The 17971-nt window shown below is 37.8% G+C and overlaps 1 protein-coding gene across 4 annotated transcripts in view; it reads left to right on the top strand.

The window, feature by feature from the left end:
* kcnab2b (potassium voltage-gated channel subfamily A regulatory beta subunit 2b) overlaps positions 1 to 17971 on the top strand; it is a 92501-nt gene that overhangs the window by 67632 nt on the left and 6898 nt on the right. For all 4 annotated transcript variants that reach the window (XM_067446362.1, XM_067446364.1, XM_067446360.1 and 1 more), the window contains 11 exons: positions 1759 to 1802; positions 1955 to 1992; positions 2418 to 2497; positions 4284 to 4328; positions 7050 to 7094; positions 7976 to 8019; positions 8274 to 8360; positions 14238 to 14323; positions 14865 to 14985; positions 15083 to 15177; positions 16406 to 16526. In XM_067446362.1, the coding sequence (XP_067302463.1) occupies positions 1759 to 1802; positions 1955 to 1992; positions 2418 to 2497; positions 4284 to 4328; positions 7050 to 7094; positions 7976 to 8019; positions 8274 to 8360; positions 14238 to 14323; positions 14865 to 14985; positions 15083 to 15177; positions 16406 to 16526 (806 nt within the window). The remainder of the gene's footprint in view (positions 1 to 1758; positions 1803 to 1954; positions 1993 to 2417; positions 2498 to 4283; positions 4329 to 7049; positions 7095 to 7975; positions 8020 to 8273; positions 8361 to 14237; positions 14324 to 14864; positions 14986 to 15082; positions 15178 to 16405; positions 16527 to 17971) is intronic.

Below are 17971 nucleotides of genomic sequence, written 5' to 3'. Positions count from 1 at the left end.
AGAGGTGACATTGATGACAGCCTGTTTACAGGTAATGGATACACTGTACATGCATCTACTATAGGCATTATATTTAGTCTACACTCAAGAATAAATGCGTACGAGGCCATTCTGGATATATATTTTAAAACACTGGCGACAGAATGTAAAATATTTATGAAGGTTGTTAATTCATAATAATTAATTGTAAAACGACAATAATAACCAACTTATATTCTATAAATGTGTAAGGTTTTGTTGGCATTGGGTGATTTCTTGGTCTAAGATCTTTTAGATGTGTTACTTTACTGCTACCCCCATAAAAAACTAGCCCATAAATCTATGTTATGCAGTTCATTTCAGATGCACTGAAAAGGTGGGGAAACTGATTTTCCAATTTAATCTTGTATTTGTAATCTACAAAACAAATTTCTTCTAAACTTGATATCTTTACATTCAATAAATGTAATTATCATTATTAAATTAAAATTTGTACTGATTGATTTTACATAACTGAAACTTAAACTGTAGTTCCCGGTTATGTAAAATTAAGTCTTTTTTGTGTTTTTGAGCAAGATGAGCAAAGGGGACGATTTGATCATGTTTGATGTTCAGTTATTTGGATGAGTACGTAAGTCAGTGCTGCTTTACTTAAAGGGATAGCATTATAATGGCTATATTTACTTTATAAAGTTTTAAATATGGATAATTTTCTTACATCAAAGCAGTAGATGTGTAATTACAAGTTCTAATGCTTTTTACTAGTCTGACTCTGAAGTCCAACATGGCGTGAATGCATCTACAGTTGATTAGTATAATATAATTCAATGTTACAAAAATATATGCAAAATTGAATTAATTAAATCCAGCCAGGGAGCCAAATAAAATCACTTTGAGAATACTTAATGTGGTTGTTGGAGTTAGGTGAACTAATTATGTTTGTGTTACTTACTTAGAGTCTTCCCCATTTTTTAGTGTGTGGTAAAAACACGGTTAATAACTTTCCTGGATGATATACAGTTGGAATGTCTCTCAAGGATAAATTCAAAATAGATTTCTTCTGGGAAATGATGCCTTTTGATTTCTTCTGGGAAAATGCCTTTTGTGCTGTCCTCATCTAAAATACTTTTAAATGTGTTTTTTTTATTAATGTAAAGATAAATTACATTTGTATGGTTTCTAAATAATTATAATAATTATAATAAATCATTAAAAAACCTTTTAGATGAGGACAAAGAAACATCTTCGTTTTGTGCCAGTCATAATTTGCTCCTCATCCTTCAAATAAGAATCAAAAGCTCACTGAATAGCTGCAATTATGAAGACAGTCTGCGTCCTTGACTGTGTGCTCTTATATAGTAATTGCTCAGTACAGTAACCTTGGCTCTTTGCAAACTCAAAGGATATCAAACAAAAGATCCAGCGGTCTTCTGATTGGTTCATCTGGCTGAAGGTACAGTAGTGCTGTATCCAGGCTGGATTTCATTCTTACTCTCTGCATGTGAGTGGGAGTTACAAATAAGGACTGCTATATATGCAGCCTTTGGCCCATGTTACACATAATGAAAATATATTGAGTTCAGATTTATTCATAACTGCTGCTGCTGACCACAGGGCACACATACAGTAGGTCTATTCATCCTCAGACCATGAAGAAATGCTTGCTGAAGTACATTCATTTATGTATCGCATTGAAACATGCTATCATTGATTTACGTTTATCATTATGATTTTTACCATGTGATCTCAGATATTTGATGGGTTTCTTTCTGTGTTTAGGAACCTTGGGAAATCTGGATTACGGGTATCATGTCTAGGGCTGGGTGAGTAAAACATGCTGGGTTATAGTGTACTATCACAGTTTGCCTCTTATAAATATCAGAAATTTGAATTAGTTTAGGATTACCTGAGCAACACTGTTACTGTATATAATACGGCATGTGTCAGCTCTTAAAGCACCGGTATCTCTCTTCAGGCACCTGGGTGACGTTTGGTGGTCAAATTACAGATGAGGTTTGTTTAAATCTTTGTTTCTTTTTTTTAATGATTGTTTTTATTCACAAATTACTGGCTAATAGCGTTTAGCATGATAGCATTTTTTCAGATCTATCTCTCTCTATCAAGTACAATTTTTATACACTGGTGTCATGTTTTATGTTAGGTGTTAGTATAAAGTCTAAGGCCACTGTCATATCATCCAGTGAAACATAAAAATAATGCTTGGTGCACTTTCAGAGCCACAGTGAGCTGCCCTGCAGAATGCTTCAAGTTTAGCTTTAATCAACATGTACTGTAACTAAATAGCACCACTTGATAATAACAACCATGCCCTTTGAGTTTTGTTCTGCTAAAGACAGCATAACGATATAATTCCCTTTAATCTGTCCTTTTTCTCTCTCCGTGATCTCTTCCTATGACTACTCTCTCGCTCCTCTCAGATAGCTGAGCAGCTGATGACTCTGGCATACGAGAACGGGATCAATCTGTTTGACACAGCTGAGGTGTATGCGGCAGGGAAGTGAGTTACTTACTGATTTCCCATCATTCATTGCTACGCTCTTCATCAAAGATAGGGATTTATGTGCATATATGGGGAGATTAGTAAAGTATTATGTCTAATTTTAGCGGTATTATCATGTTTTATAGGACTGTATAGACCTACTTCTCACAAATCTGATGGGTAACATGTTCTCTCAGGAAACCGAATATATATATATATATATATATATATATATATATATATATATATATATATATATATATATATATATATATATATATATATATATAGGCATAACATTATGACCACTGACAGGTGAAGTGAATAACACTGATTATCTCTTCAACACAGCACCTGTTAGTGGTTGGGATATATTAGGCAGCAAGTGAAAATGTTGTCCTCAAAATTGATGTGTTAGAAGCAGGAAAAATGGGCAAGCGTGAGGATTTGAGCGAGTTTGACAAGGTCCAAATTTTGATGGCTAAACAACTGGGTCAGAGCATCTCCAAAACTGCAGCTCTTGTTCCCGGTCTGCAGTGGCATATCTATCTAAATTGGTCTAACAAAGGAACCGGCGAGAGGGCCATGGGTGGCCAGGGCTTGTTGATGCACGTGGGGAGCGAAGGCTGGCCGCGTGGTTCAATCAAACAGACGAACTGTAGCTCACATTGCTCAAGAAGTTAATGCTGGTTCTGATAGAAAAGTGTCTGAATACACAGTGCGACGGGTCAGGGTAATTTTGGCAGCAAAAGGTGGACCGACACAATATTAGGTCATAATGTTATGCCTGATCTATGTATATTACACTAACATTTAAACATATAACTACTTTAGTGTACACTCCTTATGGTATATGTTTAAGATAACCTAGCGAAAGAAATTAGGGGTTGGTCAGCAGATTTCACTTGTGCAAGAAGAGGAAAAAATGGAAAGGTGAATAGCCAAAACCTGCTAGCTTGCAGTAAATTTAGCAGTGGCGTCTTTATTTTCTGCAGTGCCGTGGAAATATAACATCAAGGAATTGCTGATAAAGTTCAGAGGAAATAGCCTGACTCAGTGGAAATCCACTCAACGATACAAAATGGCACTTTAATGAAGCAGACTTTGTGAGCGTTAAAGTACATAACCTTATATATGTCGTGTAGGGGTGGGTGTGTGTGTGCGCAGGCCGTTTGTCATATTTTCCATCCGTGTTTCCTGCCATGCCATGAGGTTGTAGTTCAACGCGTTGATTGTTCGTGCAGAATAATCAAGAGAGCATTGTAAACCCGTCGGCACAAACAAACATCCTTATTACTCACACATGCACATACACTAGCTGGCTTTCTGTGGATTTACTCATATAGACTTCTAGTTAAATACAGTATAAAAGGAAGACTAGTTTGTGAGTTTGTCTAAGGATATCTGCTGCCCTTTAGAGTCCATGTTACAGTAGCGCTTCATTTGTTACAAGCTGTCACAAGAACTCAGATTTTCGAATAGGGATGATGAGGCCTGATGGGAGAACCATTCATGAAGAACACATTGGTCCTGAGGGCAAAAATGTAACATCTGTCATTAGATCCCCCCCCCCCCCTCCACTCTTTCCCTTCCAAAAAATAAACATGAAGTGTTTTTCCTCTTTACTGTGGGAGTTCCTTTCATATTGCTGTAAAGTGAATGCTTCATTAGCTTAATTCTCCAGAAGCTGACACCAGGGAATCCCCATAGAGGATGCTTTTGCTCACTGGCTGTGATGTAAGTGAGGAGGAAAAGGTTTTAGGCCAAAATAATAGCATAATAATTGCTTTTCACTTTCTCACAGGGCTGAAATGGTTCTCGGTAGTGTCATCAAGAAGAAAGGATGGAGGTAAACATATTGATTTGCTGTTTTTAAGGGTTCAAAACATTCTCAAAATGTCATTTGATGTGATCTGCCATGTGTGCTGTTTTCTTCTCAGACTGTCAGACTTACTGCTGACATCCTCTCAATGGGAAGACGCTTGCTTATACCTTGCAGCTCATGTTAGTTTGTGAATGACTAATGTGGAATTTGCACTTAAGGGGACATCAGCTTTTATTCATGCTACCATTCCCTGTATGCGAGCACTGAGGCGAAAAAAAAATGCTTCCCCTAGGGAAAGATGTCTAATTTTGGACACAGTTTTCTGCCCTTTTTAGATACTTAGCATGACTGCACATTCGACTATCTGAATATTTTAGCGTGAATATTCTTCTACAAATGCCTCTTATTGAGATCATCTTCTGCACAGAATTTTTTTGTTGTTGTTGTTGTTGGATTTTAGAATTTATACAATTTTTTAAAAGTATAGGATAAATTCAAAATTATTATATTTATTCTAAAATAAGTATGCTATTTTAGGGTTATTATTATAACACAATTTTAATAATAATATAACAATACAATATATTATTAGTGCTGTCAAACTGATATATTGAAAATGATCGCATCTAACATAAAAGTGTTTGTTTACATAATATGTCTGTGACTGTATATGTGTGTGTTTGTGTGTGTGTGTGTGTGTGTGTGTGTGTGTGTGTGTGTGTGTTTTACATATACAGTATATATTTTACACAGACATGCACACATACATACAGTATATACAGTGTATATATATATATATATATATATATATATATATATATATATATATATATATATATATATAGTGGATGCATCGATAGTGGATGATAATATATAATGAACTGACGATAACAAGGGCGCGCTGTTGACGCTCGTGCAGCCTCTCGAGGAGAAATTACAACACTAGAGCGTTTAAGCTGTTTCCTGAATGCCATCACAAGAAATTACACTGATTTCATATGACAGCTCCATAAACAATTAATTAACATTCACTAACATTCACTTAACATCACTTACATTTTAGATATAATATAATATACAATATTGAGTGTTTTGTTCTATTTTAGCAAAAATCGTTCATTTGCAGAACCGTAATGCGTCCCACAGCAACAAGTGTTACTGAACGATTCAGCGTTTGAATGAATCGTTTGAATGAATAACTCAATGACTCACTCATTAAGGCGGTCACCTGCTGCCACCTACTGGAAGTTTAGTTTCATGTTTAAACATTTCTTTCCAACATTTCTTTTTTGTCTATTCAAAACTACAAATCTCTAAACATTATTTAACGCAGTTGTTATTTTTCAGTGTAAATTATTTAATTTGATTGGTAACAGCCCTTATCGTGTCTTATTTTAATTGAATGTATTTATCAAATTTAACTGTATAAAATTAAAACTGAAACATAGCCTGTATTTAATAAGATTAGGGGAAAATGCTAGCCTAGAAATCTAGATGCACCATGGCGGCAGTAAATCTAATCTGCCGTGAGTGTCGTCTAGCAACTCTCAATACCCTTCTGAGCTGTATTCGCCTAACTCTTGCCAGGCCAATCACATCGTGTATAGAGTCGGTGGGCGGGGCCATAATGACGACGTCCGAGTTGCGTTTGCGTGCTTCTAGTAAACACAGAAACTGGCGAACGGCGGCGGTCTTTCGAATCAGCTTTGACCGCGACTCTGGAAGACTTGGAGTTAAGCTTTTCTCTGAGAAAAGAAAAAAAACGGCACTGAAGTCATTCTTAAAAAGGGAAGATGTGTTCGGAGTTTTGCCGACCAGATACGGTGAATGTTTAATCTGTCAACGAGCTCCGTTTCACCTTCGTTGCTCTGGTTGGTTGTAGAGCTATCCTATCGCGTGCAGAGGGAGTTTGAAAGACAACCGTTTATCCCGCCCCTCGGATTGAGCCCTGTCTATGGTGAGTTTCCAGACCAAACATCTTGATGTGGGTCTGGCTTGTCAGGCTAGGGAAATGCTCTTTATAAAAGATAAAAATATCACAAATTTGAAATTATATATATATATATATATATATATATATATATATATATATATATATATATCTGCATATATCACAAACATGCAGATTTAAATATGTCAAAGCTGATTGAACATTGGTAAGAATTTGCTTCAGAATAAATGATATTTACAACACATACACACACAAAAATTTTATAAAATCAAACTTTTTTCCGGACAAGCACATTTTTTACTCAGACAAGCACATGAACATGCTTAATGTCAAGCCATATATATATATATATATATATATATATATATATATATATATATATATATATATATATATATATACAGAAAAAGTTTGTTAGATTAATCTATTTGACAGCACTAAATATAATATAATAATCAGTATATTTTAGAATTAATTTAATTACATTTAATTATATTAATAACAAAAATCTACAATAAGAAAAATAATTGTATTATTAAATATTTATTTATGTGTATTTAAATATATATTTATGTGTTGAATGCTCTAGTTCTTATATATACTGTAATTATTTTTAAGTTATATCATTTTTCTGGTCTTTTCATGCATCATTTTCGTACAGGACTACAGTGTAACTGCAGTGTCATTTCCTGACGCCTAAACTGACACTGTTGTTTGCCCATCAATCCCCATGATGTCTGGCTTGTCCTTGCCATTGTTTCGCTTTCAACCACTTTGTCTTCTGTCTTTCATAGACGTTCCAGTTTGGTCATCACCACCAAGATATACTGGGGTGGAAAGTAAGTGTGTGTGTGTGTGTGTGTGTGTGTGTGTGTGTGTGTGTGTGTGTGTGTGTGTGTGTGTGTGTGTGTGTGTGTGTGTGTGTGTGTGTGTGTGTGTGTGTGTGTGTGTGTCAGAAAGAGGTTAATGATGATTCATACCTTCCCCCGACTGTGAGAGCAGCAGGGGAAGCAGGTTAATGATAGTCTCTTTCATACGAGGGAAGCTGTGTGTGGGGTATAGTAAGGGAAGTCCTGGCGACGCTCACTGGAGAACGATCCAGGTCGAATCCCCCCTCTGAGCTGTGCTCTTTCACTCAGGGCAAATTAAAGACCAAAGCCAAGCACTGATGTGAGGTCACCATCAAACATTAATGGGTTTAAATTGCCACTGTGTTCACATTTTGATATAATTAATCTCCCATACAAAATCAGTGGCTATATTAAATCTGACCTTTAGTAAATTTACCTGAGGAAGATTGTTGATTATTGTGTGCACCATTGCACATTGGCATCACCTTAAAGCTTGCAGGGGTGGGTTTATGCAGACTAAATAATTACAGAAGTCTGGCAGTATGTCACCTGTGAGAAGTCTCTTGTTTCACTGAAAGAAGAAAATTACAAGGTCATATGTGTTTATTTTTGTGTGTTTTTTTTTAATTAAACATCTGCACTGATGAATTAGTTAACATTTAGATCAATGACAAGAAGTTAGATAAATGATAGGGTGTATTTTCATGTTTACATTATATGTTATGTTTAGGCTTACAACCGGGGTTATGTTCTTCTATAATTTCCCTATGATTTTGATCCTGGAACATGTTGTGCTTGGCAAAGTCATGGTGACCATATAGGCTACACTGGATGTTCCTAAATATGTATCATTCTTGTATGTTTTTCAGAGCAGAAACAGAAAGAGGCTTGTCCAGAAAACACATAATAGAGGGTAAGTCGTGTTAGAAATGATTGCATCTTATATCCTGAGGTCAAATCGTTTTGGGGCCGGAGTTTGGTCAAATAATGCCATGTTTTATCCTCTTAAAGTTCTTAATTCCTTAATCATTTGTACAGTACTAAATTAAAGCTGCAGTCTATAATTTGTGTGCCAGTAGCATCTCCAAACGGAAAGATAGGGAAATGTAGTTTAAGATCGAAAAACATTTCAGCTTTAAATAGTACTTTTGTTTTTCTGACCCTCAGGACTAAGGGCATCACTGGAGAGACTTCAGTTAGAGTATGTGGACGTAGTGTTTGCTAACAGACCCGACCCCAACACGCCAATGGAAGGTAGGTGTGCTTCATGAGTTTTTCCATTTCTGACTACCAGCACTGGAATGGCTTACTTAACTGCTTTGCACTGAAGCATGGGACTGGATCAGAACAGTCACACAGCTCTCAACAACAACAAAAAAAAGAGATCAAACATTGAGATCAATGGCATTTTTTTTTTAAATGATCTAATCTTCCCATTTAATTTAGAAAACAATATCACGTATAATGTCACAATGTCACTCACAATGGCCCTCATTTATCAATCTTGCGTAGAAACTGGTGTATATGTTGGCGTAAGATTATGCTTACACTCCTCTCACCGCCTGATTTATGAAGCTGTGCGTACCTCTGCAATCCAGGTGTACGCAATACCTGCCCTTGATAAATGCGGCGGCTGAAAACGATCGTCATTAGAATAACACACCCCTATATATTCAAGTCTCCGCCTCCCCCACGCCCTCATTTTACGCCATGGACACACGGAAGACGGCAAAGAAGCGAAACTTCTCCGACGTGGAGATCGGGCGCGTCTCAATCATCTCACTAGTCCACTATTCAGGGCACTGACTAGGACATAAGTCAATGGGCTGACTCCCTGATCAGTGCCCTGACTAGTGGACTATTGAGATGATTGAGATGCGCCCATCGAGATCACCAGGGAAGTGGAAAAAAAAACGAAATTGTTTTGAGAGTTTAATGAGTGGGATTAAAGGCACCTACAAAAACAAAATATGGACACAAATAACGAGTACTGTTAATAGTGTGGAGGTTGAGAAGCGCACTCCAGCAGTTTAAAGTTTGGATGATAAATTACCATCACTGCATTATTTTACAGCACGTTTTGAAAAAATTAGCATTTAATTTCGTATCACGGCACATATTGGGGTGTACGACAGTGATGATGATGTGATGTGGAGTAAGATTCATTCACATTAATAATTACATGACAATTTGTAAGATTCTTATTATTATTATTATGATTATTATTCTTAATGACGCTTGTTATTTAGAAGAAGAATGTCTTTTTTATTGATTTTATTATTATTTAAAAGAAGAAGGTCATTTTTATTATTTTGTCAGTCTGAATTATTTTAGTCCCAGTCCGTGCGCAGCTGCCGGGCCAGGCGGGCCTGAAACGTCAGATAAAGCGCACAGGCTCGCGACTGGAGGAATACATATGCCTACAAATCAAACGCTTTGGTAAAGTCACAAAAATTAAACATTGACGTTCATGTTGCACAAAAATAAACACTGAATGTTTTTGTTGTGGTTTTTAACAGTGGGTCATATAGCATATCTTGTCAGTGCAGAATTGCTTTTCTGCGCATTTTCACACTAACTCAAACGTGCGTACACCACCTCCTGAGCTGGCGGAGGATTTGAGCGTGCCGTACGCCAACGTCCATATTGATAAATCTCAAAGTCACCGTGGGTTTGGGTGTACGCAAGGTGTACGCTGGAAATTTGGTGTACGCACTTTTGATAAATGAGGGCCAATGTCTTTATATCAGAATAAATGATTGTCTGTCTTTGAACATTAAGCAGTGAATGAAGCATGTTGTGTGCTGTCAACTAGGCTGAGCCCACCCAAACTTCTGCCTTGCCCATCCAATCAGAATTTAGGCACAGCTACTGGTAATCTGTGTTTTTTATGATTTGTGTATTGAAAAAAAAAAAAAGGGGGGGGGGGGGCTGTGTGTTGAGAAGTTTGATGAATGGCTCTAGAATTTCCCGACCAATAATAAATTAATAAAAAATAACACCAGCTCTGTGTGTTCTAAACACAAGGCGGCTCCAGTCTGTTGCAGAAAAACAGAGGGTGATAATCACAAGCCAAAACGGGCAGAAATATTTTCGTGCTATCAAGACCAACTTCATGAAGATATAACTTCATATTTACTTGACTGATTATTTATCTTCATATTTACTGGCTGATTTTAAAGTGTCATTTGGCTAAATTGGGTCAAACCATTGCAATTACCTGGGCATTTGAAATATGCTAAAAACCTTGCTAATTTAAGAATGCACATAGAGATGGAACAAGAACATGTAAGTGTATAAGTATAGTCCAGTCAGGGTTTTAACCACCATAGGTATTGAGGTTGTTGATACCCCCCACCCCCCGCCCAATAATTAGAAATGACCACATATAATCTCTTTTAATCCTTTAATCATTTAATTTCTTTAAATAACAAGACTAGTAATCCACCATTCCCAGCGGCTTCCGCTCCCCCAAGGTTCAAGGCGTTGGCTTCGTCCAGAATCGGATACTCCCTTGAGTAGGTGCTGAGTGTCCTCTCTGCCATTCACAAATCCTGTCCTGTGGCCTCAAGGGATAGTAAAGTGTCCGTCATATGCACGGAACAAGTAGGCCATCTGAGTACTTTTCCTACTCTTTTATGAGTACTGTGAATTCCGATATCTTTTGTCACATACTGTTTTTACCTATACTATATAGTAGGGATGTATGCGATTTCAGATGCAGCCATGGGTACAGGCTTGAGTTCAGTTGAAACCTTGCCCTTTTGGCTTGCTGTTTTTGGTGTTAAACTGAATGTACAAGGAAATCTGTCTGCTTAATAACAACACACAAATTAGAATGTGACACTGAAAAAGGTCTCTATCTGTCTGTCTGTCTGTCTGTCTGTCTGTCTGTCTGTCTGTCTGTCTGTCTGTCTGTCTGTCTGTCGGTCGGTCGGTCGGTCGGTCGGTCGGTCGGTCTGTCTGTCTGTCTGTCTGTCTGTCTGTCTGTCTGTCTGTCTGTCTGTCTGTCTGTCTGTCTGTCTGTCTGTCTGTCTGTCTGTCTGTCTGTCTGTCTGTCTGTCTGTCTGTCTGTCTGTCTGTCTGTCTGTCGGTCTGTCGGTCTGTCGGTCTGTCTGTCTGTCTGTCTGTCTGTCTGTCTGTCTGTCTGTCTGTCTGTCTGTCTGTCTGTCTGTCTGTCTGTCTGTCTGTCTGTCTGTCTGTCTGTCTGTCTGTCTGTCTGTCTGTCTGTCTGTCTGTCTGTCTGTCTGTCTGTCTGTCTGTCTATCTGTCTGTCTGTCTATCTATCTATCTATCTATCTATCTATCTATCTATCTATCTATCTATCTATCTAATCTAATCTATATACCTACCTACGTACCTATAAAAAGCCCCCTCAGGACATCTGCTTCAACCCTTCCACAGCTGCCAAGAATCAAGCCTGGCTGTCAAAATGATTCAAGTTTGCATCACAGCCGTTTCATCCATTATGCAGTTAATGGTTGAGCAAAGTTGTAATTTAGTCAAGTAAGAGTGCATGGTCTTGTTTTTGAGAGTTTTACAAAAGCATTAAATGGACTAGTACATCTACATCTCATCGCAGTAGATCGTTCATAATAGAAAGGGCTATATGGCTAAACAAGCTAAGCAGCATGACAGATCTTCGGTTAAATAGCATATTCACAGCACTATAGCATGGTGATTCTGTCAGATTTTTTTATCACCTCATTTCCTTGAAGTCATGACTGGCTGTTAATTCTCTTCTCACAAAAATGATGAGATATGAAAAATACCAGTTTTTAATAATAATACCCTCAACATCATTTTTGTCATACTTTCCATTAAAAAAAGGGCAAAAATCTGTGTTGAAGTGAGACGCATACAAAGGAAGTTAAAATGGAAGGGTAAAATACTCCCAAAAATTCTGATTAAAACAACTCAATACACAAGTTTTAGGAGAGGAACTTATCTAAGTGCTCTTATAAAATCATAAGCTTTACATTGATTTCTGCCGTTAAACCCTGCCAAAAATCACCCCATTACACTTCCATTGTAACTTCCTCATTGTAACCTCCATTTAACCTCCAATAAATGCTGTTAATTGAGCTTAACTTAAGACTGTGACTATATCATGCTGTACAGCTGTGAGAGGAATGTGGATAGAATGATCGGTGGTAGAGACAGAGCCTGATGCTTCTGAGGTCATGGTCATGTAGACATGAATGCTCGTGTTTGTGCAGACACCTCGTGACTTCAAGAGTGGTCCCATAGCGCTGCGATTGCAGTGTCCCGTCTGGTCCAGTCATGCTTTTTTTCCTTCAGAGATTTCATTCCATTTGCTGCTTGGTAAACCTCTTTTCACAGTCTTTTGTTTGTTTGTTTGTTTGTTTATCACCAGGAGATCCATTTAACACTTCAAAATCAAGAACATTCATCATAGAAGGTACATGGTACCCTCAGTGAGAGTTTTGACCTCCTGTCTCCAAAAGCATTTTATGGCTTTGATTTGTGATAGTTTGCCCTCTTTTCCTGGTGTGAGAAACCTGACCGTTTCCATAAAATGCTGACGAATTTCCAGAATTTCCTATAAAAACCTGGTATGCCATTGAATGATTGATTTTTTTTGACTCTCCTGTCCATCTTGCAAGTGAAATTTGGAGAAGGTCATTGCATCTTACTGACCTGCGATATTTATTTTATTTTATTTTATTTTTTATTTTTTCAAACCTTTTTGTTGAATGTTTCCCATGCATTTTCATTCCATTTTAAAATCTTCTCCATTGTTAATTTTTATTAAAAATGCACTTATGTAGGTACTAAGCGGATCATTTTCTGTGCTTCGCTTGTTTTGTTTTTTCAGTCAGGTCAGACATAAATACAGTCAGATATAATTAACCTTCTTCTTCTTATACTATGCTCTAGCCTAATGTTCAGATTTTCCTTAAACCAATTAAAAATATTTTTTGCAAGATGATTGCCTCGCCTTCCCTGCATGTGAATATTACTGCAAGTAACTACTCTCTTTTTTGCATGCGTTTGTCTAATAATTTTTCAATGAGGATATTATTCACAAATCTTGAAAAAGATAAAAGCTGCTCAGCAGAACCCAATTTAAACCATATGAATTCACAGGAAATTTGATTTATGAGAGGTTTGTGAATGCTGTCTTTTCCTGCCTGCAGTGTTTGCTTTTTACTTAATAAATAATAGTAATAAAAATTTGCATGATTTACCATTTGATTGTTTTATTTTATTTAAATTTCTGTTAACATGTGGGATTTCCTGTGGTGTGGCCTCGTCCTTTACTTTGAAATACAGAAAAGTGTCACAATAAAAAGGGGAATAGAAGCACTTCACATATACTGTATTGTCATCAAATGTGGGTCTGTTTTCAAAATATAACTGGTCATAAATTTACACTGCTTTGGAAAAAATGCCAAATACCAAAATATATTTATATATATTTTTTAAGAAACTGTTTAGACTCACAGAATGGATTTTTAAACAGGCAATTTCGAGCACATTTCAAGGCTCTAAGTTTGGAGGATGGATACCATTATACCTGCTGCTTTTACGTAAATTGTTTGGCTGGAACTACTTCAGTGTTCAATGGAATGACCCACAGTGTGGCACCTCCATAGTACTTTCCGGCTTGATTTCATACAGTTTTTTTTGTATCCATTTCATCTGGTTCCTTTCTCATAATAGGATATGTTTATGCAGCAGTGTATAATAATATGACATGTAGTAGATTGTAGGCTGGACCGTGGAAAATGGCTCCTCTGCTAAATGTCAATGAAATGCAGCCTTGTGGAGATGTCATGCAGTCCGGAGTCGTACTCTGATTTATTTTCCGCCCACTAAGAAACTCTTTGAGTTACTATAGCGAGCATAACCTTCAGGCCTTTTTTAAAGCCCTGTCACTTTGTATAAAGAAAATATGATAAATGGCCTTAGTAGCTCTTAGCTTTTCTCAGAATCTACTTATGCTCCACTTCCATTACTTTACCGTTATTTCATCCTTGTTTTTTAATAGGTAGGTGTTTTCCAGTCGTCTTACTCTCTCATCCCGACCGCATCTGATTTTGTTCCTCGGTCCCTCAAGGTCTGAGTGTTGTCTAGACTCTGATTGTTAATATTTTGATTGGCAGAGACGGTTCGAGCAATGACCCATGTGATTAACCAGGGAATGGCCATGTATTGGGGTACTTCCCGCTGGAGCTCCATGGAGATTATGGTGGGTTTGAAAACAATCAATTGTTTCTCGCATTCAAAATAAAGCAATTTCCGTTTTGATAAAAAAAATACATATAAAAAAATAAGTTTCATGTTGTTTTAGCATTTCATTGCTGACGTTAAAGTGTATTTTAGATAAATATTATGTTGGCGAGCGTTCATTGTGTTTTAATTCGGTTTAAAACACTTTTTTTTAAGGTGTCATTGTTGCAGTGTAATTAAATGTGTAAGTACAGAATAATATGAATTAACTACATGTACTACTACTGGGTTACAGTAGGATTAGGGCTTGGTTGAGGATTAGTTGCATGTAAGTACACAGTAAAAAGGTGTTACCAAAAATTTATATAATTTGAGCACTATGTACTTAACTATAAACTTAACTTCGTCTCTCTTGTTTTTGTTTGTTTAAATGTTGCTCTCTCGTGTTCAGCCAATGCACTTAAACAAATTGGTGTAGGATTTTCTTTTGAAACAATGTTCACTCAGAAATTGCACCAAAAAGATCTATTATGACCCTGTGTGTATTATTGTATTTTCAGGAGGCATACTCTGTGGCGAGACAGTTTAACCTGATCCCGCCTGTCTGTGAGCAGGCTGAATATCACATGTTCCAGAGAGAGAAGGTGGAAGTACAGCTGCCTGAACTCTTTCATAAGATAGGTGGGTGTGTGTGTTTTCTCTAAAGAAACGTTATTTTAACACAGTTGCTGTAATGGTGGCTGGTTCATAGTACTGTGTCACAATGATGTTTGAGCAGGTGTGGGTGCCATGACGTGGTCTCCGCTGGCCTGTGGGATCATCTCAGGGAAGTATGACAGCGGCGTGCCTTCTCATTCCAGAGCCTCTCTTAAGGTATTCCTTGGCCATGAGTTACAACCTCTCAGCACGCCTCTCGGCCTGTCCTGACTGTTGTCGGTGGTGGTCTTCATTGGTGACTGTCTTTGTGTTTTAAATGTGAAGACCTTGCTTGAGTTTTTCTTTATTTCTATCACTTTATGGAATTGTGAAGTGCTCAGATTCATCTGCCAGACATGCATGTAGATGAACGGACAAACACTTCTGTGCTGTGATATAGTGCCTTTCCTTATATAGCCTTACACATACATAGCCACTGAGTGCTTTTGATTTCTGAATAATGTCATTTACTCTACATTGCAATGTATGGATAAGCATACCTACAGATATGAGTAGACCATAACACATCCATAACACTTGGAAATTTAGAAATTAAACATTTCTAAATTGGAAACTTGGAAATATTCAATATACATGATTACCATGATAACGCCTGATTAAAATGATTAGAAATAAGTGTGGAAATATTTGAAGTAGCAAAATTAGTAGTAATAATCATAACAAAACTGTAAAATCCATGTTTATATGTATGTATTTCATTGAAAGGTATTCACAAATACAAAAATAACGTATATATTTTTGAGACAGTTCAGCACTTGTGCATTAAATTAAATGTTTTACACTTTTGTACTTATAATGGATATGTGGATAATTTTGAAACATCAAGGATTCTCCTCAAAATAATAGTTATGCTCCTATTTATATTCCCTCTCATATCATTCCAAAGATGTCACCGTGGTCACTATTTATACTGTTCAGAAGTTTGGACTTAGTTACCAATATTACTGTTTTTACTGTATTTTTAATCAAAGAAATGCAGCTTTGGTGAGCACAAGACTTTTTTGAGATGAGAATGAACAAATAATGAACCATCAGTGGCGCTACTAGCTGCTTGCCGAAAGCACATGTAACAGGTGGTATAAAATGTCATAATACTTTTTGTTTACAAAATCTTAGCCTTGTCCTATTTGTTGGGTGAGTATAGTTAGCAAGTTGAGCCAGAGCTTGAGAAGTATAATGCTCACCAGCTGGTGAGAGTGACATACCCTCCCACTGCACCGCACCGTCCCATCAGCACCCCCTCATAAAACATGTCCCCGTGGCTATGTATGCAGATATTATCCATTCCATCATTACTCAACAAACAAAATTAATATCCAACGGCTACTCCTGTGGCTCTGTGGCTGGTGGTTCTCTGAGCAGGTGTGCTGTCTGTTTGAAACAGGGCTACCAGTGGTTGAAGGACAAGATCCTGAGTGAGGAAGGCCGCCGTCAGCAGGCGAAGCTGAAAGAGTTGCAGGCCATTGCGGAGCGGCTGGGCTGCACGCTGCCCCAGCTGGCCATCGGTAATACTGCCCAGGCCATGCTGCTCTCTCTCTTTCTGTCTGTCTGTCTGTCTGCCTGCCTGGAGCTCAGGACAGGCTGTCTGTTCCTGTCTACTGCTTCTGTCCTGTGTCTTGGGTAATGTGTTGGACAGTCTTGTCTGGTAAATGTGCGTTAGACAGTGCTATGCAATTTAGGGAATGTTTACACAACATAAATGTATGTGGCGCATAAAAAAACATAACACGTTTTTTGTTGAAAGTGGTGCCATGTAAGCGGCCTCTTTCACAATTAGTATTCCTGTTCCTGAACATTACTATCAACCAATCAGAGGCTTTACCATTGTCCATTTACTGACCTTAAGCAAGGGGACACGCTTAGCTGATCAGCATGAACCAATCTAGCTCCTGTTGGTAACTGCATTATTAAGGGGGCAAAAATCATCTTTCTCCAATGACATGGTCTGGATTTGTTCTGTGGCTACAAGTGTTTAAAAGATATCCAAATTTGAGCTTAAAACACTACTCTATTCCTGTCAGTTCAGTTCAAATGAGGGAGGGATTGTTTTGAAAGCAGCAACCGGAATGATTCTCTCGATCACAGGACTCATAAAAGCTTTATCAATCAAACATAATGATTTATTTCTCATCCACCCACGACTGATTGGTGGATATAAGCGCAAACCACACACACACACACACACACACACACACATACACGTGTGCGCGGCCAGATCAAGAAATAATTATTATTTCACTATTTGAGATTCACTGGCCTGCCGACGGGCTTATGTTTTGGTATCCCGTCTGGAAAACACATAGCTCTGGCACTACTATTCCATATAAAAAAGTTTGTGTCACCATTCCTGTCGGATCCAATAGAAGACACAACATTGTGTCTGAAAATCCATCGTAACCTGAGACATATTTACAAATGATTCAGCAATGAATTGAAGTGAACACATTAACATGTCTTCCCCACGTGAGCTGGAAAGTATCAGACATTCGTAATATTAGGATCCGAAGGAAGCTTATGCAGCGACTGTGTTCTTCCACAATATCTTGCTATCTTCTTCGGCATGTTTATTGCTGCTGGCTAGCGTGATCCGAACGGCTCCATGAGTCGGTGGGCGGGGCTACTGAATTAGACGTGCTTATTATTCTGCAGAGGCGTGTTTCGTCGAGCGATGATGACGTGAGGAAGAAGCACACGATCGTTTTCTGGGCCTGGTGTCTAGGGCTGGGCGATAAATCGATTTTATGGATTAATTCGAGTTTTTAGTTTACGACGATTTTTGTGAATGAAAATCGGTTTTCTCTTTAAAATCCGCCGACGCTCCCCTCTGGGCTCCCGTAATGGCTCAGCACTCCCTGCGCGCGTTTGCCACAGAGGTACACACAAACAACAAGGATAGCGTCAACATACAGTGTCATTCGTAATTGGTTCAGTTTTTCACAGAACAGTTAAC

Source organism: Pseudorasbora parva, chromosome 6, assembly GCF_024679245.1.
Source record: "Pseudorasbora parva isolate DD20220531a chromosome 6, ASM2467924v1, whole genome shotgun sequence".
NCBI classification, from domain to species: domain Eukaryota; kingdom Metazoa; phylum Chordata; class Actinopteri; order Cypriniformes; family Gobionidae; genus Pseudorasbora; species Pseudorasbora parva.
The sequence above is the reverse complement of the archived record's forward strand: the minus strand, read 5'-3'. Positions and strand labels throughout refer to the sequence as shown.